At 34.9% G+C, this 22327-nt stretch overlaps 5 protein-coding genes across 7 annotated transcripts; 4 read left to right on the top strand and 1 right to left on the bottom strand.

Moving 5' to 3' along the window:
* Positions 1 to 684: 684 nt before the first annotated feature.
* On the top strand, positions 685 to 3945 carry LOC140978507 (purple acid phosphatase 23). The gene is made up of 8 exons (XM_073443624.1): positions 685 to 1089; positions 1564 to 1755; positions 1889 to 2225; positions 2474 to 2691; positions 2776 to 2966; positions 3101 to 3382; positions 3476 to 3598; positions 3772 to 3945. The coding sequence occupies exons 1-8, from the start codon at positions 828 to 830 to the stop codon at positions 3880 to 3882; spliced, it is 1716 nt and encodes a 571-aa protein (XP_073299725.1). The 5' UTR covers positions 685 to 827; the 3' UTR covers positions 3883 to 3945.
* A 140-nt stretch (positions 3946 to 4085) lies between these two features.
* Positions 4086 to 7920, top strand: LOC140978508 (probable voltage-gated potassium channel subunit beta). Of its 2 annotated transcripts, XM_073443625.1 has the most exons (5): positions 4086 to 4836; positions 5557 to 5700; positions 6050 to 6214; positions 6529 to 6638; positions 7785 to 7920. In XM_073443625.1, exons 1-5 carry the CDS (start codon positions 4252 to 4254, stop codon positions 7792 to 7794), a joined length of 1014 nt encoding a protein of 337 aa, XP_073299726.1. In that variant the 5' UTR covers positions 4086 to 4251; the 3' UTR covers positions 7795 to 7920. The 2 variants fall into 2 exon arrangements, with proteins under 2 accessions (XP_073299726.1, XP_073299727.1); XM_073443626.1 differs by lacking the exon at positions 7785 to 7920 and having other exon boundaries at positions 4087 to 4836; positions 6529 to 6677.
* LOC140978506 (uncharacterized) lies at positions 7820 to 12135 on the top strand. Of its 2 annotated transcripts, XM_073443623.1 has the most exons (10): positions 7820 to 7972; positions 8170 to 9746; positions 9822 to 10213; positions 10299 to 10385; positions 10514 to 10666; positions 10774 to 10937; positions 11013 to 11160; positions 11250 to 11372; positions 11538 to 11625; positions 11800 to 12135. In XM_073443623.1, the coding sequence occupies exons 2-10, from the start codon at positions 8354 to 8356 to the stop codon at positions 11985 to 11987; spliced, it is 2736 nt and encodes a 911-aa protein (XP_073299724.1). In that variant the 5' UTR covers positions 7820 to 7972; positions 8170 to 8353; the 3' UTR covers positions 11988 to 12135. The 2 variants fall into 2 exon arrangements, with proteins under 2 accessions (XP_073299724.1, XP_073299723.1); XM_073443622.1 differs by having other exon boundaries at positions 8170 to 10213.
* A 4346-nt stretch (positions 12136 to 16481) lies between these two features.
* On the bottom strand, positions 16482 to 18711 carry LOC140979285 (transcription factor FAMA-like). The gene is made up of 5 exons (XM_073444628.1): positions 18578 to 18711; positions 18297 to 18420; positions 17336 to 18013; positions 16817 to 17248; positions 16482 to 16701 (listed from the first exon to the last, which is right to left on the bottom strand). Exons 2-5 carry the CDS (start codon positions 18318 to 18320, stop codon positions 16612 to 16614), a joined length of 1224 nt encoding a protein of 407 aa, XP_073300729.1. The 5' UTR covers positions 18321 to 18420; positions 18578 to 18711; the 3' UTR covers positions 16482 to 16611.
* A 1278-nt stretch (positions 18712 to 19989) lies between these two features.
* Positions 19990 to 21224, top strand: LOC140979701 (cytochrome B5-like). Its single transcript, XM_073445235.1, has 3 exons — positions 19990 to 20195; positions 20732 to 20798; positions 20922 to 21224. Exons 1-3 carry the CDS (start codon positions 20106 to 20108, stop codon positions 21182 to 21184), a joined length of 420 nt encoding a protein of 139 aa, XP_073301336.1. The 5' UTR covers positions 19990 to 20105; the 3' UTR covers positions 21185 to 21224.
* Positions 21225 to 22327: the final 1103 nt, after the last annotated feature.

Raw genomic sequence — 22327 nt, 5'->3', positions numbered from 1 at the left:
TCATAATCATTTGTCAAACTTTCATCTATTTCACCTGCTCGAACATCTATTTAAAGCCATAAATTTATAGACTTGCTCAAGGGATACAAGCTTGATATATTATGGAAGCAAAAAATTTGGCCCCGTTTGTTTATCCTTTATTTCCCACTCAATTGAAAAAACCATAATTTTATCTATATTTTTCTCAAATCTTTTTTCAAAATATATAAGGCCCAATACACTAGTATTGTCCCAAATAAATCGGTAAATGGGCCTATTTTTTGAGGAAAGCCCAAATTGAACTTCTGCTAATTTGGGCCTCCAATTTTGGGTTTTAAAAAGTTAAAAGAAAGAGCACCCATACTGCCATACTGAACTGGATCCAAGTAAGGCAGTCATATCGAGCTTTTTGATCCATAAAGCCATTCAAAACCAAAACAAAAAAAGTGAAGAGTTTAGCCCTTTAGGTGTACAAATAACAATGTGTGCTCACACTGAAATTATTTAATTTTTCTAAATTGAATCATCCGGACTACTGTCAAAAAATTAATGTATAATTTTTTTTAAAAAAAAAAATTGCTGCCAACGTGCATGCATGTCCTGCATAAATTGATTTAATAACGTATGTGCTTTGTACAAAGTGACCAAGAAGGAGAAAAGAATTGTATATAAAACTAAAAGAAGAAAAGATGTAAAAAAGTAACATGGCCTTTTGTCATTCTGACTAAAATTAATGCCACAATCGCACTAGGAATTCACGGCATCTCCTACGAATATCCGTTGTTTGTACATCATCGCTTCAAATCCTCCACCGGATAATCCCACCAAGAAAAAAAATAATCATTCCAATGGAACTCCGTAAAATATTATCAATTTCAGTTGTGATGATTGCAGAAATGGTGATTACTTCATCGTCACAGCGTATACCCACAACAATAGAAGGCCCTTTTCAGCCCACAACTCGGAGTTTTGATCCATCGCTACGCCGTGGCAGTGATGACTTGCCGATGGATCATCCTAGGCTCAAGAGAAACGTGACATCAAATTTTCCAGAGCAGATTGCTATCGCTTTGTCGACTCCAACTTCAATGTGGATTTCTTGGGTCACCGGTATAATTTCTTGGTTTTTTGTTTAATCCCTCCTGTACGTGGGATGATGGAGTTTTAGCAGTTTGTTAAATGAAGTCTCCTATCAAAAGCTAACCTTTTAAATACACGCCTTTTGATTTCTACACCTTTTATAGTGATCATGTTTAAATTTTTGGAAATTGAGTATTTAGGAAATAGGAATCCAAAGATGATGCGGGACGACACAAAATTTTTAGGTGTATTTATAAGACTTGCAGCACTTACATATCAGAGGGCTGTGTTCAGTCTTTGACCAAGTCGGTTTGAGGAAATTTGTATAAAGTGTATAAAGCATGATATAATGGACTTATCTGTTGAGTAACATTGAAAAAAAAAAAAAAAAAGGAGGAATGATTTGAAGCAGTTGAGGGGCGTGACAATTGTCTTTTAGTTATTTTGTATGGTTGATTTTTGATGAGTTTATTGATTTGTTCTTTTGCATGTTGATTGAAAAAGGGGATGCTCAGATTGGAGTGAATGTTACCCCAATTGATCCATCAGGTGTGGCTAGTGAAGTGCAGTATTGGAAAGAAAGTAGCAACGATATCCGGAAGGCAAGTGGAGTTTCAGTGGTTTATAGTCAACTATATCCATTTCAAGGGCTATGGAATTACACCTCTGGGATTATACATCATGTAAAAATTGAGGGTAAATTTTGATTCTTGAATTGTGCTATGAGGCATGACTTCAGGAAATATTTATAAATTTACAAAAGCTTGCTTGATCCTGAATGAATATCATGAATCTACACCTGATGTTGAGCTTTGAAAATTCGTCATAGGTCTTGAACCTGAAACGCAATACCATTACAAGTGTGGGGATAGTTCTTTAGGAGCTTTGAGTGAGGAGTTCGTGTTTGAAACATTACCATTGCCCGGCTCCGGCAAGTATCCTCCTCGAATAGCTGTAGTAGGAGATTTAGGCCTTACGATGAATTCTACGACCACCATTGATCATCTCATCACCAACGATCCTACGATTATTTTGATGGTTGGCGACCTAACTTATGCAAATCAGTATCTTACAACTGGAGGAAATGGTACTTCTTGCTACTCCTGTGCATTCCCCAATGCACCTATTAGAGAAACATATCAACCTCGTTGGGATGCATGGGGAAGGTCATCACTTTTTTTTAGTGCACTCCTCTCTTATCTTGAAACAACTTAGTTTCTTTCTTTCTTTTTTATTTTTATAAAACTCGTATCACTACTGAATTGCTGGATGGACACTATAAGAGTGGCCCCATCCACTTAAATAAAACAAAATTCCAAATTTTTGTATGAATTCTTCAGATTTCATAATCTTCTCGTGTCCAATTATTAAATTGATTCAGCTCACGTGATTCGAACTGTTGGTCAAAGTGCAGGTTCATGCAACCCATGACATCAAGAATTCCACTGATGGTTATAGAAGGAAATCATGAAATAGAGCCTCAAATCTCCAACATTACATTCCAAGCATATTTGACAAGATTCTCTGTTCCTTCAAACGAGTCTGGTTCTGGCACCAACTTTTACTACTCATTTGATGCCTCTGGCATACATTTTATCATGTTGGGAGCCTATGTAGACTATAACCAAAGAAGTAAGTTAAGAATACCCTTCATTATACCAGATGTGTCGGATTAATGTTACGTCATCACTGTATATTTTATATATGGTGGGTAAGGTACTCAGTATGTTTGGCTTGAAAACGACCTCAAGAAAGTCGACCGAAGCAAAACTCCATGGCTGGTGGCGGCTTGGCATCCACCATGGTATAATAGCTATTCCTCACATTATCAAGAATTTGAATGCATGAGGCTTCAAATGGAAGGTCTTCTCTACCAGAATGGAGTCGATATTGTCTTCTCCGGTCATGTAAGTACACGACTGGCTGAATTTTTGAAGTATAAGTACACTCCAAGTTTAATTTGTTTGAAAATCTCTCGAGTGATGTATAATAGTTTGATTTGAATGAGAATCAGAATTGTGAGTTATGGTTGTGCTTGCAGGTGCATGCCTATGAACGGATGAATAGAGTGTACAACTACACATTGGATTCTTGTGGGCCTGTGTACATAACGATTGGAGATGGTGGTAATATCGAAAAAGTTGACATTGATCATGCGGATGAACTGGGCAAATGTCCGTCTGCTCAGGACAATATACCCGAAATTGGAGGTATATGCCATATGAACTTCTCGTCTGGCCCAGCAAAGGGTCAATTTTGCTGGGATACGCAGCCTGAGTGGAGTGCATACAGAGAGAGTAGTTTTGGGCATGGGATTCTTGAGGTAATCAATGAGAAATATGTATATACAGAAGGTTTGCTTAAGATGTCCCTTTTAGCCTACGCATTCTATCGAAGGTGTCAATGAATTATGCAGGTGGTGAACTCGACATATGCACTATGGACATGGCATAGAAACCAAGATATTTACAAAGAAGACAAACATGGAGACCAAATTTACATCGTTAGACAGCCTCACTTATGTTTTAATACATCGAATGTAAGCTCACATCCGTTTCCTCCTCCCTAAAAGCATTAAAAAAAAACCAACTTTTATTTGTTTGTTTTAAATACAAAGTGATTGTGTGTGCGTGATTCTGAATTTTTTTTATTCCACGAGAGACTGGATATGTGTTGATAAATCTAGATAATGTTATTTGGTTCATGTGACAGGGCAACCAAATCATTCCAACTCCATGGCCACATTTCTTGCTTCATCGTCGCTCGAATTCGATAATCTTTTTATGTTTCATATATATTTTTTTGTTGTATATAATTCAATGACCCTATCTTCCATGTAAAAACAATTTTTTTTTTTTTTTTTTTTTTTTTTTTTTTTTTTTTTTTNGGACCATGAAAATGATTGACGAATAGTGAATAGATTGTAGCTTGCGTTAAACAATGAAGTCGACTTCCAAAAAATCTCATCTTGTCATTTTCTTCAAAAGAGCACAAACGAATAAAATAATAATAAACATATCAATTTACAAGTATCTATCTATCGAGAGTAGAGAGAACCTTACATTGCCACCCGGCCTCGGCTCTGCACCGATATTTCGCGCATTTCTCCATTGTCACATTTGCTGTACCGATCCCTTCACCTCAAATACTATAAAAACCTACATATAAGGAGATAAAAGAGATTGCCCGCCGATGAAAATCCCTGACCAGGCGATGCAGTACAATAAACTTGGCAAATCGGGCCTGAAGGTTTCCCAGCTCTCGTACGGCGCTTGGGTCACATTCGGCAATCAACTCGATGTAAAGGAAGCTAAATCTATACTCCAATGCTGCCGCGATCATGGAGTGAATTTCTTCGACAACGCCGAGGTTTATGCCAACGGCCGCGCGGAAGAGATCATGGGTCAGGCTATTAAGGAGCTTGGATGGAAGCGAACCGACCTCGTTATATCTACCAAGATTTTCTGGGGTGGGCCTGGACCTAATGACAAGGGCTTGTCGAGGAAGCATATAGTAGAGGGGACCAAGAACAGTTTGAAGAGGCTGGATATGGAGTATGTCGATGTGCTTTATTGCCATCGGCCAGATATCGGGACGCCAATTGAGGAGACTGTGAGAGCCATGAATCATGTCATTGACAAGGGGTGGGCGTATTATTGGGGAACCAGTGAATGGTCCGCTCAGCAGATTACTGAGGCTTGGGGTGTTGCTGAGCGGCTGGATCTTGTGGGTCCTATTGTTGAGCAGCCGGAGTATAATCTCTTATCCAGGCATAAGGTAAAAACACATGGAGTGTTTGTTTTTTGTTTTGTTGGGATTTTTGGGAGTTGTAAATAGGAAAGATTCGAGCTTAAATCATTTGTTTAATTTTTTCTCCTTCAGCGAAAATATTTTGTAGATTATCTCGTTGTGGTTGAAGGAAGTATAAGTTTGCTCCTCGAGCGATCTTGGTGGATCTAAAGCTTTAATGAACAGGGTTTGTCGTTTCGAGCCTGTTGGTTTATGAAGCAAATGTCACTCTTTTAACGACAATTATTGTCGGGACAATTTTTTAGTATAATTGTAATCCACTCAGGTTGTGATTGGATTGATGAACATGAGAGGACCGTTGATTTTAAATATCAATTGTAGTTCTGGTGCATTTCAAATTGACCAAACACTCATCCCTCAAATCCTTCCTCAAATAAAATCCCACTCCAAATTAAATTTATCAATACAAACTCAACCTCATTGAATCACAAGCTGCTTCTCATGTGTTAATTTACTTTGATGACAGTTTTTGGTAATAGTTGACTACAGGGAATAAGACTTCTCTCATGATTTCATAATTGGATGTCTCTACTCAGATTCCCTAGCAGGGTCTTTACCGTGAGTAGACTGTGGTGGAGGCTTTCAAGGAGTTACCCCCCAAGATTTATGTTTCAGTCACTTCTTTTGATGTATTTACTCATTTTTCTTGTATTAAATATGATTTCCTGATGCATTTAGCTGCTCTAGGTCGAGTCTGAGTATCTACCTTTGTACGCGAACTATGGTCTTGGTCTTACCACATGGAGCCCACTTGCATCTGGAGTTCTGACTGGAAAGTATAACTCCGGAAACATTCCACCTGATAGTAGGTTCGCCCTGGACAATTATAAGGTGAGAAAACGAAATAGAACTTCCAGTTCTGAGTATTGATCATTTTTTTTTCCTTTGGTGTATATGTTTCGTTGATCCTTGCGATGTCCTGGCTTTTCTTGTAAGGTCTTGCAGTTTCTACTTCTAATAATTTGAAAGTCATGTGCCACTCGTACTAAACCTAATCAATATGATGTATTGAACTTTAATTCACCGCTCTACTTTGAGGAGTTCGATATCACGCATATATTTTGTTTAACATCGTCTTTTAGGGCAGTACAGAGACGATAGATGCATCGTCGTACCCTTTCTCTTGCTTTTGTCTTGTGTTTTATGCACCCGGCCCTAACTGTGAGACTGTTTTCTGCAGAATCTTGCCAGCAGATCATTGGTAGATGATGTTCTGAGAAAAGTGAATGGATTGAAGCCCATTGCAGATGAACTAGGAGTACCTTTATCTCAACTCGCAATCGCTTGGTGTGCTTCAAATCCCAACGTCTCTTCTGTCATCACCGGTGCCACCAAAGAGGCTCAGGTCAGCTTAATGCCAAAAGTGGTTTACTAGCTTCTTGAGAAATTGCCAACCCTGTTTCCTCTAAACAAGGATTTTAGCATATTTAGATAGGGAACATTTTATTCTTTGTCTCGTTAGGGCAATTAATTTTAGTACTTCTTACCACAGTTGATCAATATTGTAGTTGATTTCGTAATATTTACACTGACTAAAATTAACATTGATGGTCATCATATCTACTTGGTTAAAATCATTACAGTTGGAGAACTAATTTATTTTTCTACATGCAAAATCAATTGTCGTTTGTTTCTTACGATAATCTCTTATCAATGCAGATTCAAGAGAACATGAAGGCTATTAATGCCATACCTTTGCTCACACCAGCGGTAGTGGAGAAGATCGAGGCTATTGTTCAAACCAAGCCTAAGCGCCCAGATTCATACCGGTAGACGCCATACACACACCAAATCTTTCATATTTATCTTCGCCTTCCATTCTTTATCATCTCTCGTCTCCGCAGACAGAAAAATATATGTTCTGATTGTGTTTCTACTGTTTTTGTCTGATTCTTTTTTTTTTTTTTATCACCACAATACGATGGCGATGTGCAGCGCAGTATTTCCAAGTAAAATTTTAGATGTTTTAGTTTAAAATATTGATGCTCGAGCTTGATTGGTGATGATATACATACTCGTGAGTTTTGAGTTCATGAATAACTTCAAATGCAATGAAGGTGCGCGTGGATTGATGCAATAAAATCTGATGCAATGTTGATCCTTAATAAAATCAAATATTTTTTCTCCCCAAAATTTACCAAATATTGGGAAGCCAAATATATTTAGTAGAAAAATGGCTTTGCCTACGTAAAATTATGAAGATCAATGTACATCTTTTTAAACGGTATTTTAATTTATGTGTCTGATATTTAGGTCGTGAATTTTAATTATGAATATTTTGATTTAATCTACAAATATTTGGATAAAATATATCAAATGAAAAAAATGGCATTTTAAACTATATTTTAAAAGTTTATTTTTTATATAAGAACTCCTATGAGACCACCAATTTTATGAGATAGATTTTAGCTCGTTCTATAAAAAATGTATAACTTTTGACTCAAAATATAGACCAGAACGATTCGTCTAATTCGTCTAATAAATATAGATACGTGAGACTATTTAATAAAATGTCTATTCATTTATTTATCTACTATTGTGAAAAAGATTTAGTTTTTTTTTAAAAAAAAAATGACACTGTCATAAATATGGAACCAAAGTAACTTGTAAGCCGACTATTTTGTAGTATCCAATGATTCTTGAAGCAACTTTGATACCACTTTGCTCAACTTTCTTTTGAAGTATAAATTAGGGACCAAATTTGTGAATGATGAATTATTATTCTTATGAAACTTTAGAACTTGTCACATATATTAATGATTAATGTAGTATTTTGGTAATAACTGTAGAACATAATATTATAACTATAAACTTTTAAAAAAAACGGGTCTCTTCTCTTTTTGAGTTCATAAATTAGTTTTTCAGTTAAAAGCCGCGAGAATGGCGCGTTATTTTGTATTGGTATTTATTTGCAGAAATGTATAACTTTTGGTTCTTTCCTCCGAAATCAATGCAATGCCCCCTTTTCTCTCGATCGATCTTTGCCTCACAAACCGGACACCATACCCAAAGTCTTTCTTTTGTGTTTTGGATTCCCACCCTGATTTTAGCCACAAAGGCACTTGGAAAAGGGCAAGAAATTGGTGTTTCCGGACACACACAGGTATTTGATTTTTCATCAACCTTCTGTTATTTTGTTGGTTTAATGGAGGGAGTTGGCAAAAGAAAAGAGTTTCTGTCAGAAACTGAAATAATCTTTCCATGAATTCTTCATCGTGAGATATTTTTTCGGTGTAAACGAATTTTGGATTGTAAATGCTTGTATCTAACATTTCCATTCATGTTTCCTCGTTGAAACAGATTGATTGGAGCTTTATGGTTTCTTGAATATTCAAAGAACTCGGTTTGAACCTGGTGTAACCCTTTAAGGAATTACTAATTATTCAGCGAATAGGATAAAGAGGAAGTTTGATCATATGAGAAGCTGGGGACTGCTAATTGTTTTCGTGTGATGCTGGGAAAAATCCAAGATGCACGGATTTGAATGGAGACTAGGTCAGGGGATGAGCCGGAAACACTAAAAAATGATTCTGCCAAGTTAAATTCGTCATTGATTGATAAAATGAAGAGCGAATTTTATAATGAGAATGGCCGAAACACAGGTTCTGATTCAGCCAATGCCACTCCAAGTGATCTAAACTATCGAAATGAATACCAGCATAATGTTTCTGTTCAGACTGGTGAAGAATTTTCACCTGAATTTTTGCGGGATCGTGTTATGTCTAGAAGAAATCCTTTTGTGAATGAGGTAGATTGTAATACAAAGAATAAACAATGTTTGGATGTTTCCCAGAATCAGCACCATCTTGCGTATGAGGATGTAACAGGTCATCCTGGATCAAGAACATCAGATGGTTCGTTCTCGGGAAAAATGAAATTTCTGTGCAGCTTCAGTGGAAGAATATTTCCGAGACCGAATGATGGGAAGCTTAGATATGTCGGTGGAGAGACGAAGATTTTATCTATTCGGAAAAACATAACTTATGTCGAGCTTATGAGAAAGACCAGTGGAATTTGTAATCAAGCTCACACAATTAAGTACCAGCTTCCTGGTGAAGACTTGGATGCACTTATATCCGTCTCTTCAGATGAGGATCTTCATCATATGATAGAAGAGTACCATGATTTAGAGAGAAGTTCTCAAAGACTAAGAATATTTCTTGTTTCTTCGAGTGATGGTGAAGGCTCGTGTTCTTTGGACCCGAAGACCACACAGAAAGGTGATGCCGATCGGTATGTTGTTGCGGTAAATGGCATGTTTGATCCAAGCCATCAAAGGAGCTCAAGTCGGGAGAGTTTGGCAAGCCAGAGGGGAAGTAATCTGGATGGAAGTCCTACCATTCAGAGGGACTCCCCATCATCACATCATCGTAAAGAGAAAAGAAGCGAAGGGAGCTCCACAAATCTGAAATTTAGGCCTTCAAGTCCAGCTTCCCAATTTCTTAACGCATCTTATATTCTGTCTCCTCCTCTGTCTCCCGTTCGGTTTAAAGAGCCACAGAATTCTTACATAAAACGTTATGAAGACGTTTTGTATCATGATGACTGTGAATATGCTCATCCAAATGTGATGGATGCCCCAGGTTTCGACCACCCCTCATGGGCTGATGCCACAGGTTATCGTGTGCCAGTGATAGGTAGTCCTACAATGGGCTCTCACCTTCGGAAGTCAAGTAAAGATTTTGAGAATCTTCCATCATGTGATCCAAGTAACTTTAATAGGAGAGGTTCGAAAAATACTGTGCGACTGTATGAAGAGAGGCCTTCAGAAGTTTCCAGCTCATATCAACTAAGGGTAGTATCACAACAACGGATGGCAGATGAGAATTATCAAGTTTTCTCGCATAAGAATTGTCTCTCTCAAGAAAACGTGAATGGTAACGAGGATTATATTGAATGGTGTCTAGATACAAACGTTTCGGTTGAAAACAAGGACACTTCTTTCAATACAGGTATGAAACAAAGCGGAACTAGCACTGATTATGCTCCAGATGCCAAATTTGTGGAGCACAAATGGAATTTGCCAAAAATAATATGTCTCCCAGACTCAAACCTTGGTTCACATACCCCTATCCCACAAATGCAAGGGCCCGAGAATCCTGCTTCATTGTCTAATTACATGGAAAATCCATCAGAAATCCATTCTCAACCTTTACAGAATCCTCACAAAATCGGCACACCAGAAATTCCAGTAATAGTTGAAGATGTGACGGATCGTGTGCCACTGGATGTCCCGTTCTCCTCTAAGGCTATTCCTCATGTACAGGACGAACCGATTGATGAGATAGAATCACCCGGACAAGAAACGGAAACTGGAAGTGTCATCCCCGAATCTGACTATGATGTATATATTAGTTTCTTAGCCCCTCATATTTTCTACATTCAAGAATTGGTTTTCTCAGAAAATTTACTTGTGCGGTTTCTCGTAGGTTTTTAGTGCTGATGAAGATAATAAGGATGAATCGATAAGTGATGCTGCAATAATTGAAATGGAAGCTGGCATATATGGTTTGCAGGTTCACGCCTAAATTTATTTTATAGTTGTAGCGTCAGCTACTTTCCATGTAATTAATTCAATGGAACTTCCTCTCACGAATGTCATTCATTATGATATTTTGAATGAATGTCTTGTACAATATTGCAGATCATTAAAAATGCTGATCTTGAAGACCTACACGAGTTGGGATCTGGTACATTTGGAACTGTTTATCATGGAAAGTGGAGGGGAACAGATGTTGCCATCAAGAGAATAAAGAAGAGTTGTTTTGCAGGGAGATCCTCAGAACAAGAAAGACTGGTTTGTCCCCATTCAATCACAGTAAATTGTAACCTTTTTACTTGTACTTCTACATGGAAAGCACACACTAAAATCCTGTCCAAATTATTGTTTCCGACTTTTCGCAGACTAAAGATTTTTGGAGGGAGGCTCAAATTCTTTCCAAACTTCACCATCCAAATGTAGTAGCGTTTTATGGAGTCGTTCCTGATGGACCTGAAACCACATTAGCTACTGTAACTGAGTACATGGCTAATGGATCGTTAAGGCGTGTCCTATTAAAGAAAGAAAGGTGAGTTTTTTTGGCTATGCTATCGAACTTTCTTTTCCCAAGATTTGTTCTTGAGAGTTCAAATTCTACTGATAGGGCACTTGATCGGCGTAAAAAAATGATAATTGCATTGGATGCTGCCTTTGGCATGGAGTACTTGCATTTGAAAAGCATTGTTCATTTTGATTTAAAATGTGATAATTTGCTGGTAAACTTAGGAGATCCACATCGACCGGTGTGCAAAGTGAGTCCTTGATCTTTGTGTATAATTATAAACTTTAGAAATCATTCTTCTGGAGAAATGAAGCTCAGATAGAGACATTTGATTATCAGGTTGGCGATTTTGGACTATCAAGAATCAAGCAGAACACCCTTGTGTCAGGTGGTGTGCGCGGAACGCTTCCGTGGATGGCTCCCGAGCTGCTAAATGGAAGTAGTAGTCGAGTTTCTGAAAAAGTATGTAAAACTAACCAAAAATCTGAACTGAATTGCATGATTTAGTGTCGAAGTTACAAATACTTTAAGCTTTTGTGATGAAACAGTAAAACAGAAGAAACATAGTTAACATATTTATGATTCCGTTAAAGAGTTGGAATAAATAAGGTTCATGACATGTCACAGGTTGATGTTTTCTCGTTCGGAATTGCTATGTGGGAAATCTTGACTGGCGAAGAACCGTATGCAAACATGCATTGTGGAGCTATTATAGGTAAGCTTGATTTGTACTCTTCTTGATCTCTGAAAATGATTTTTTGGATGTGCCTGATCAGATCTACATCAAGCGATGCAGTTGAGAAGATCTTATAAAACAACGTTAATCTAGTTTCTTGATAATGAATCATCATCTTTTCCCTGATGTATTTATCTTGGTCTACATATGAAGGTGGGATTGTAAATAATACACTTCGGCCACCGATCCCAGAACGGTGCGACGAAGAATGGAGAAATTTGATGGAAGAATGCTGGACACATGATCCTGCTATCAGACCTTCTTTTACAGAAATAACAAACAGACTTCGTGCTATGTCCACTGCTCTCCAACCAAAGAAATTCAATAGAGTCAAAAGATGAGCCTAAAAATCGTATTTGATAGCTGAAGTAGACTAAGAAAATACATTTTCCTATTATACTTTATTCTCCAAAGGTTGTAAATTAATTTTTTGTAAACAGATTCGAATTTAATTGTAGAACGTCATGAGTGCAGTTCAGTTATTATACGTTAAAGGAAAGAACTGCGAGGAGTCAACCCTAGTAGAAGGGGACTGGGTTGGGCCAACCTATGGTCTACCGGTTGTTATGCCAATAGCAGCGTCGGACGGCTAAGTAGATATGAAAGAACTACTTTAGAGCGGGAAATCTTTCTCTATACAAGTTCTCGGACGAGGTTTTTAAACAAAATTTCGATAAGCGAGAGGTATAAGCACCGCGAGGTGTAAAGCGATCTCGTATTAAACGAAACTATTTTCGACTCTTAAGGGATCTTGAAGACGGAATGTAGTAGCCAACCCTAGTCAAAAAGCTGAAGTATTTTTGAATAACAAGTTCACGCAAAAACGTTGGATGTTTCGTAACACCGTTTTTCACAATATATCGACGATATATCGGTGGAATGGAATGAGTCAGAGAAATAGAACGGTTTCTATACGATTTTTTGATATTTTATGTGGCTTGTTTTAAGTATTTACATTTTTATGTTTTTGTGTTGTTTTCAACTTTCCTAATTTATTCATTATTTCTTCATCTAAGTTCAGAACATAAAATTAAAATTATGAGCATCTACTTAAAATAGTAAACTATTTAATTAATTTATTCATATATATATTTATGATAGAATATTATTAATGCTAGTAATATTTGCGACATTTTTACTAAATTCTGAAATTTTTTATTTTTTTTATAAATTTGTGATCGTTCCGCAACATAACATTGGAATTAGAACGGTGGTTACCGCGACGAACACCGCTACCGTCCCGACAAACCATGGGTTCGGATAAGTTCCAACATCTCAAATTTTCAAAAATTTTGAGTCTCTTGAAATTTAAGTATCATTTCACAATCCCGTCTTATGATCATATTAACATTCTTTGTGCTTCAGATACGCATTTCAGACCCCGGAAGGCTGGACCACTGGAGGGCATTTCCGATCTCTCATATACATGAGACCACTTGCGATATGGGGGATGCAACGAGCATTGTCCCCGTCTAAGACCATCCTTGAAGCTCCTGAAATCAATTTCATGGATAGGACACACACATCTGTAACTGTAGATCCTTCTAATAACGAACCCGGTGTAAGAAAGATGGCGAACAAGGCGCGGTGCTTTGGCAACGCTGTATTCCGCTGTACTTGCTGACATGGGCGTAAATTTCTTTCAAGAATAGTGCGTGCTTTTCTTGAATTCTATTTGAAATAAAAAGTCCGGGATTAGAAGGTGATTATGGGGATTTTTAGAAGCAACTTAGAAGCTCTTTTGCCTCTAATTCAGTAGGGATTTTATTTAAATTCACTCTTGTTAATATTAGCGTACTCCATTCCAAGACTAACCGATAAATGACGGGGGAAATAAATTCTTGGTTGTTTTTCTATGCGTATATGCACATAATCGTGATAATTGAGGTACGACTTTGGGTTTATGACTTAGGAAAGGTGGACCATGTTGAGGTACGACTTATATATACTGGCTGGGACTACTTGTATCTGCATGCTTTCTTTCGGAGAAAAGAACTACCACCGATCGCTATACATATTGTGTACACCGCAGAAATCAACTCTTCGGAGTAGATGTCATCTACATAGATTATATTATTGCTATTTTGTTGTATACCAAATTACCAATCTACTATCGACTACTTCCAACAAATATTTCATTTTATTAAATGAGTATGTTTCTTGTGTGAAGGTCTCACAAATCTTTATCTGTGAAACGGATCAATCCTACCGATATTCACAATAAAAAGTAATAATCTTAGCATAAAAAATAATATTTTCATAGATGACCCAAATAAGATATTTGTCTCACAAAATACCACCCGTGAGATCGTCTCACACAAATTTTTGTCATATTAAATTAACATTAAATAATGATAAAATAAAAAATTTCTCTATAAAATTTACTTTTCCGATTATATGTTAAAACATATACAAGTTTCCAAATACACCCTCTTCGCGCAAATCCCGGAACCCGACACCATTTCTGCTTCCTCGGAGAAGGGGGGTTTCGGTAGATTTATATGGGGTGGTGGACAAAGCCTGTTTCGTAATGGGCTATGGATACCCTTATTTTACGAGCTTTGCATTTGAATATTTTAATTTTGTAGAGATAAGACCACAGGATTGGGCTTAACTAAAAAAATTTCAGGACCAAACCTATATGACATATCAAGATGGTGCCTTTTAAAAGTCATTATCAAAAAAGACAGTTAAATATAAAAATGATGAAGAAAAAATTAATATAGAAATATTTATAATTATGTTAAACATTAAATAATTTGTATGATTTGATTGATTGATTGAATATAAAAGAAGAGATTTAAAGAGAAAAAATTATGAAGAATAAAAATGGTAGGTTTTACCAACATACCCACTAAGAGATTTAACTTTTAATATAGAGTATATATAGTATATATAAAGCACAATCATAGGATATTGTATATAGCTTAATGAAATGTTAATCTTGGATAATAAGATAGCATCCAATGATCCTAATATATTTTTACACGTGGGATACAAAAAAAAAATATGAACCCGACGATATAAATAAATGTGTAATGTTGGATATATATATATACGTGAGACAATATCCTATGGATAAATCAAAGTTCAACTCTTTATATATAGGCAGAATACTTGGGTAGAAATGGACCAAGTAAGAGAGGTCCTCATATTTTCTTGCATTATAAAAATAATATTTTATATTTTAAATGTAATTTAATTTTAAAGATTTATCTCTCATCCTTAATAATAACATTATTTGTTGCTTGCATGTGTTTTCAAATTACAATAAATTTAATCTTTTACACATTCAAAATTCATGGATTTGTTTCTCTTAAAAAAGGTGTTGTCATGACTTATGATTACAAAAAGCTTGAAAAGGAGTGCAAGGGTCCCAACACACATGGAGAAATCCGACATCTAAGATTGTCTGTTTATGATATCTGGCACGTTCAACTCTATAAGTCAAACTTTGCTCATGGTCATGGGCCTGTTTGACTTTCTCCGAGATATTATATAATAAATTAATTACTGAAAAAAATTTGTGACATCAAAAAATATTGATATGAGACAAGAACATGCTGATGTAATATCAGGAAATACCGACATGTTTGGTGTCACGGTCACACTCTATAAAAATGATTAAAAACCAAAACACATGAACTTAATTTACATTATCAAAATCCAAAATTAAATACTTATATGACTAAATGAAACACAAAATGAGCAATTTACATTACCATTTTGGCTACCTATTATCAATAATTAAGTTTATAGTAAAACAGTAGTTTATTTACAATCATGCGAGATAACTTACAAATTAACCAAATTTCCATATCATCACTGGATAATCTTAAAATCATGCATGCTTATTGATCTAAAATAGAAGCCAATTAAGCATATAACAGTCATTCTCGGGAAGAAAATAAGTTCAAAATTTTGTATATTTATATAAGAAAAAAGTATCTTTCTACCTACATTAAATTGTTTGTAATTATAAAAAAATTTAAATAATCTACTTATGTGTAAATGAAGGCATAAGTAAGTAATTATGTATTACTTTGATATGTTGTTTGGACATAGAAAAATAAAGTCAACTAATCACATTAAAATTGCATAGTTAGTATATTTAGAGTTTCTCTGCTCACATTATGTGTTTTATAAGATCGAGCGTTTGTCGTTTTACCAAAAGATATAGCTAGTGGTAATGATGCAACTAAATTTTTTTAAACCGCACAACAGCTCAATCACTACTGTTCGATCGCTCTACCAAGCAGGGACAATTATTGCACGTACCCAACAATCTCTCTTCCAATAATTGCACTCCTTGCAATCAATGAGAATCAAACCCGTGACATTGACTCTGATACCAATTGTAGGACCGAACGCTTATCGTTTTACCAAAAGCTATAGCTAGTGGTAATTGTGCAACTCAAATATTTTAAATCGCACAGCAGCTCAAGCACCACGGTTCGATCGGTCTACCAAGCATGAATAATTATTGCACCCAACATGTTTGTATAATCTTTTTTTAAAATTTTTTTATAGGTTTTAATCTTTTTTTAATTAATTTGATTTACATTATAAAACAGGGGTATAATTATGAAATTTTACTTTGTTCAAAGGCACAATATATATTAATTTTATTTTGATGTAATATAGTCATATAAAGAGGTTGTGAGTTAGCTTAATATATAGTATAAATATACAATTTTACTTATAATAAAGAATCCATGATAGGTTCCATTAAAAAAAACGAGTGCATGGTATGTAGAAATAAATTAAGGTAAATGTGGAAATTAACTGGAACATTGGATTAATTAATTAGACCATCCACTTATGGAATAATGAATCATATAAAATTTGAAATACACTGCTGCTGCGTAGAAGTTTCAAACAGAAAATGACAGTAAATATTAAAGATTATTCATTAAAATAAACGTACATGAAGTTTAAATAATATCGTTAATAAATAAGACATTATCATATGCCACTATTTGCATGGATAAAACTAAATATTTGCTGGACAGAGTTCGCTATATCTTCCGCTGTAACCCTTGCTTCCCCACCAATCTGCATGCACAAAACATCACTAAGTAATCATTTGTAAATTGAAAATACATGTATGANACGTCGGGTTTAGTTAAAATTATGTGTGTTTAAAAGTTGAGAAGAAGTACGCATATACCTTGACATTGTAAGAATAGAGAACAGTTTGCTCAATAGTTGTGATATTTGTATGAAGAATACTGAGCTGCAAATCTTCAAGTGCAGCGATCAATTTAACCAGCTGGCCAACTCTTCTCCTTGATAAAATCTTGATTAAAGCGTCAAACCCTAAAACTTTCACCTCCACATCTGCCAAGCATGATTTACTCTCACCTGTTTCCTCTTGTAATCCAGATTCATAATCAAGAAGCTTCCCTTGATGATCATTTGGAACACCCACTGGAGGAAAGATCAATGGCGGTTGAGGCGTTTGGAAACTGAGAGACATCTCTCCAGGCCTCTGGCCATCGCCATAGAGTCGCCTTCTTTTCTGTGATTCCAGGCATTGGAGGAGTTGTTCTAATTCCCTCACAAATTCAATGGCTCCACCAATTATCGAAGCTTGATCACTCTGAAAATAATAACATGATGTACAACGGGTTAAAGTATACATTGGACTTCATGTCTAAAGCAACTAACACGAAGTTTTTATTAGTACCCTTTGGACGTAAGAACTAGGCATCAGAGACCTTAAGACGCGAAGGTGCTCGTTCATTTGCTTCCTTCGGTTTCTTTCAACTGCGATATGTGTCATCCTTTGACTCTCAACTTCTTCACTTGTCTTCGAAGTTCTTGGCCTTTTTTTCTTGCTCTTAATGCCACCTTCTGCTAATGGTCTTTTTCCAAGATTTTCTCCCAGAAACCTCAGTTGAGCTGAAGCATTTATATTTTCGATATCAACCCTAGTTTGATCATGACCTATTCTTTCTTCACTCAACCCTTTGTAACTTTCTTGATTTTCTCCAAAATTTTGAGGAGCCATTAAAGAGAGATGATGATCCTCCTGCAACTTGTCGTTGAGAACAGGGAACTTGAGGAAGTAAACAGGATCCATCCCGCTCTCTTCCTCGCAGGTTTTGGCTTGATTTAAGGCCAACTTAGGGCCAAAATCAGAGAACTGCATCACATCTGCAAAACTCAACTTGTCGAATGAAGATGAACCACAGAAATTGGACGCTAGAGAAGGCTGCGGTGGCAGCGATTGTGTCGTATTTATCATGTAATCCACCATCTGATTCGTATTTTGATGAGTGGATGTTTCTCCAATTTGTTGCTTCATTAATTCTTGATCATGAGTTTGATCTTCAAGAGAATAGTCAAGTCCAGGCAGATTTCCCTGCAAAATATTTGCTTCAAAGTAAAACAAATGGCCATATAATTAATTACCTCAGAAAATACACCCTTTAACAGCGACAAAATATTCGAACAGATCAGTAAAATAGGTAGGCAAAAATCTAACACAACTTTTATTTGATGAAATACGTTAATTTTGTCAATATACATATATATATATCTACATATATATATACATATATACATATATATATATATATATATGTAGATATATACATACATATATATATTGTAAGATTATACCAAACAAGATATATATAGCATACCAGATAGCTTCCATCTTTCTCCATTATATACAACTCCACTTAATTTACCCATGTAACCCTAGTGAACTCAAATCTTGAAAAAAGATAGTCCTCGACAAATTTTTTACAGACATGGTCCACCATCCTGAGTCATGTAAAAAACAATTGATCAAGAAACAAAACGAGAAATTTAAATAAAATAATTGGTACTTTGACATATCCACGCGCATAGTGACAAAAATAATTAATTACACAAGCACATATATGAAAGAGAAGTAAAGACAAAACTGAGTGAACCACACCTTAATTAACCTCCATAGAAACACTAGGAAAAATCAGAGAAGTGAAAAATGAATAAAAGGGTTTTGTTTTTTGTGTGAAAATAGCTGATATTTTTGTGTACTACTGTCTGAAAATGTATGAAGAAGGAAGCTTATATTATCTTGAAAATGAAGTATTTGGGTTCTGACTTTATACATGTACAGTTTCCCAAGATGCATACATGTGGAGAGGCGAGGAGCCTTTGGATTAATTTCAACCTCACATAAAAAATCACCTTACCTCTTTCCATTAATGTGTATCACAGGTTACCACCACCTTCTTTTTCATGACTATTTTTAATTAATTAAACGCTCAAGATTGAACTCTACTTTTCAAAACTTTGAATCTGGAAACGGAGATATATATNTTTTTGTAATAGAATTTTTAAAGTGTAAATATTTTAAATTTAATTATATTCTGAATATATTCAATTTTACTTGTGAAAAATTTCGAGTTCCTAATAATTAATTCGTGCTTGGGCCAACCAATTTGTAAAAAACCAAAAGAATGGCTTGGCACAAGAGTGGACCGAAATAAAGTCTAGCCCCAAATTTTATAGGCTACATATAATTATTTTCTACGGGTTTCAGTATGATACTTTCATTCATATGGGCAAGCTGAAAATTCATGACTCCTAGAAAATTCCAATGGGTTTGGAGAACATTTCGAGCTAAACCAATTATGTTGTGTGGTGGCCATTGCTCTAATTGCTTATTTCATTGCTATGATATTTTTAATTCCTAGTAATTATTATATATTACTTCGTAATTTCAAATTGACGAAGTAAAAGGTACCGAAGTGAAATAAATTTCTACTGGTGGCTCAAAAATTGTGTTAGCTTTATTCATTTATGCAAAAGAAATTTATTGGATATTACATAAAATTTAATATCATGGGAGGTGACGCCATCCTCTAGCCTCTCGGTAAATTCATTCGAACATAAACTGTATCTGCGAGTACAAAAAAATATATTACCGGCCCCATGCCATTTTTCTATGTTTTCCATAATTGTTAATTGAATAAGAAAATGCCGCCAAACAGAATCTAGATTTAGAGTATCCCCATAAACATGTACAACTCAAGGCATCTCGATTATAATAAATTATATATTTCAAATCTTAAATTCATATAATTATTATACTAATAATAATACAATTAATGTTTACATATGTTTATGTCTCGTGAATCATGACGACCTAATCACACACAGCATCTACTCTAAAAAATAATCACAAAAGTTCTCAAACGGGTATTTCGTAAATAAAAGGAAATCGATATTTATATAAAAGTCCATTTCTTGGAGAGTCCACCCATGTATAATTTATGTGACAATACATAAAATATTGTTAAACTTATTAATCGAATAATAATTCCAAGATTTGTAGCATTCAACGATTTGTTTAATATATATAAGTATAGATTTCTAATTCAGAAGATCAAATAATTTCGTGAATTTTTTTATTTCTATTGAGAGGCTATCATTTATATAAGATTGTAAGAAGGAAAACAATGGCTTCTGCAAGCAAAGTACTACTTAGCTATTCTGACGTTTCCGTTCATAACACTTGTGAAGATTGCTGGGTCATCATTAATTCTAAGGTTCTTTGTAAATTATTTCCCTTTTCCACTAACTTTTGATTGATTTTTCGATTCTTGGATCCATTTTTTATGTGATGGATGGCTGAAGTTTATGATTTTAATTTACTTCTTGAGCTATTGAAGAAATTAATTATTTCTTCCATACAAAATATATTCAACAAACTTTGGCGTAAAATCGGGTTATTGTATATCCTTCCTTAGCTCTTCGGTCAGTCTTGCTTCCGCAAAAATTCTTATTGAATCGTTATCAACTATTATTGAGTTGAGTGGAACAATTTTTCTCTCGTTCAGAAACATATTTTGTAAAAATTGTTCTAAGTTAACATTGGGGTATAATAATTGTGACGTTTGAGCATTTATAATTTTATATGATTAAAATTAAGGATTTAAGTTTCCAGCGTTTGATTCTACAGTTAAGCAAGCAGTCAAAGAATTCGTCTCACAATCTTCCACCGTTGACCTTCTTCGATCAACCAATTTATTGGGATTTATAAATGATTTGTTTGAAAATTCTTTCGTAATTACTGTGGATACAGGTTTACAACGTAACGAACTTCCTGAGCGAGCATCCTGGTGGCGATGAAGTCTTATTGGAATCAGCAGGTATATATGCAACGATATATTGGAAATCATATAATTAATTTCAACTACATATTTATTTTTTCTTAATTAATATCTCAACTTTTTGGATATGAAATATAACATGAAGATCATATAATTTTTCAGGTAAGGATGCGAGTGAAGAATTCGAGGATGTAGGCCACGGCAGCGCGGCTAGGTTGATGTTAGACGAATTCTACGTTGGAGAGTTCGATCCATCAAACCATGAAACAAAGTCGAAAGCGATAAGTGCTGCATCCTCAGGCTCTGTTACAGCTACCAAGAACAAGCCACTGGAATCGACTAATAATCGTCTTCTGTATTTTGTTGTGGCTTTTGCAATCATAATTCTGGGTATGGGGGTCAATGTCTTCCGCCCATCAAGCTAGAGTTGTCGATAAGCTCGAAAAAACTGGACTCGGTCATTAATAATTAATTATACATGCATGTAATAAGATTCTTAATTTTGTATACCTAATTATCTAATTAATTATATATTTGTTGTTTATCTAATAATTAATAAATTAGTTGAAGCTATGCAGAAATGTTATATATTTGGAGCTGAGGAACTCTTTGCTAGGAGGATGGTATTTCTCAGTTTTCATTTATGCAGTTGTTTTTCTGGAAAAGAAAAAATGTGGTGCGTAGGCCATTTTCTTCTGGCAGGTTTTAAGTTACCATTGATATCATAGAGGATCAATCAAAATTAATACATTTAATACATCCTACATAATTCATACATAGGGATGTATAGATTCCAAAAGTTGGTGCGTGTATTAATGAAAGATAAATTAGTAAACAATTTTACGAAAATAGTACAAATTAAATAGAGTTAATTAAAAGTCTCTAAAATAATATTTTTTCTATATTAAATTAATAATTTCAATAAATTAATAAGATGGTAATTTTGATTCTTATATCAACTTATGATCATGTCATTATCATAAATTAATAATTATCTAAAATTATATAGATAACAAGTACAATTTAACAGAATATGGTTTTATTATTGTTTATTTTTCTTATAATTTTAAATTTATTTAGATTTCATCTCCAACATTTTGCATTGCATCGATCCGAAAGATTTGGTGTTGTGTTATCGAATTACAACAAGAAATTATGAAGATTAGTTGTAGCTATAGAGCTTTCTTTCCTATAATTGATTCCAAATGTATTTATATGTTAAATCACCAATGCTATTTAGTTAATCAATGATTAAAAACAATAAATATCATTACTTGTATAAATATATGTGTACAATGAACTTCATTTTTAATTTTAATTCAAGGAATATCATGCATGCATTAGTGAAACACCGTGAATTTTGTTTTTTAACCTTGGTTGATGAAGATTATTTTACAAATTTCCCCAAGAACACAACGATGTTCATGTAGCCTTGCGCACGTACAGAAAGTCAAGTGTTCTTTATTAATCACGCGTCTGAGCTGTGAGCCACTGATAGAAGCTAAAGGAAATAAATGCCTCGCAGTTCAAATGACATCATTTGGTTCAAGTATTTATGAGGCGGAATA

Source organism: Primulina huaijiensis, chromosome 6 (genome assembly GCF_012295235.1).
Source record: "Primulina huaijiensis isolate GDHJ02 chromosome 6, ASM1229523v2, whole genome shotgun sequence".
NCBI lineage: Eukaryota > Viridiplantae > Streptophyta > Magnoliopsida > Lamiales > Gesneriaceae > Primulina > Primulina huaijiensis.
This window is presented reverse-complemented; position numbering and strand designations above follow the sequence as displayed.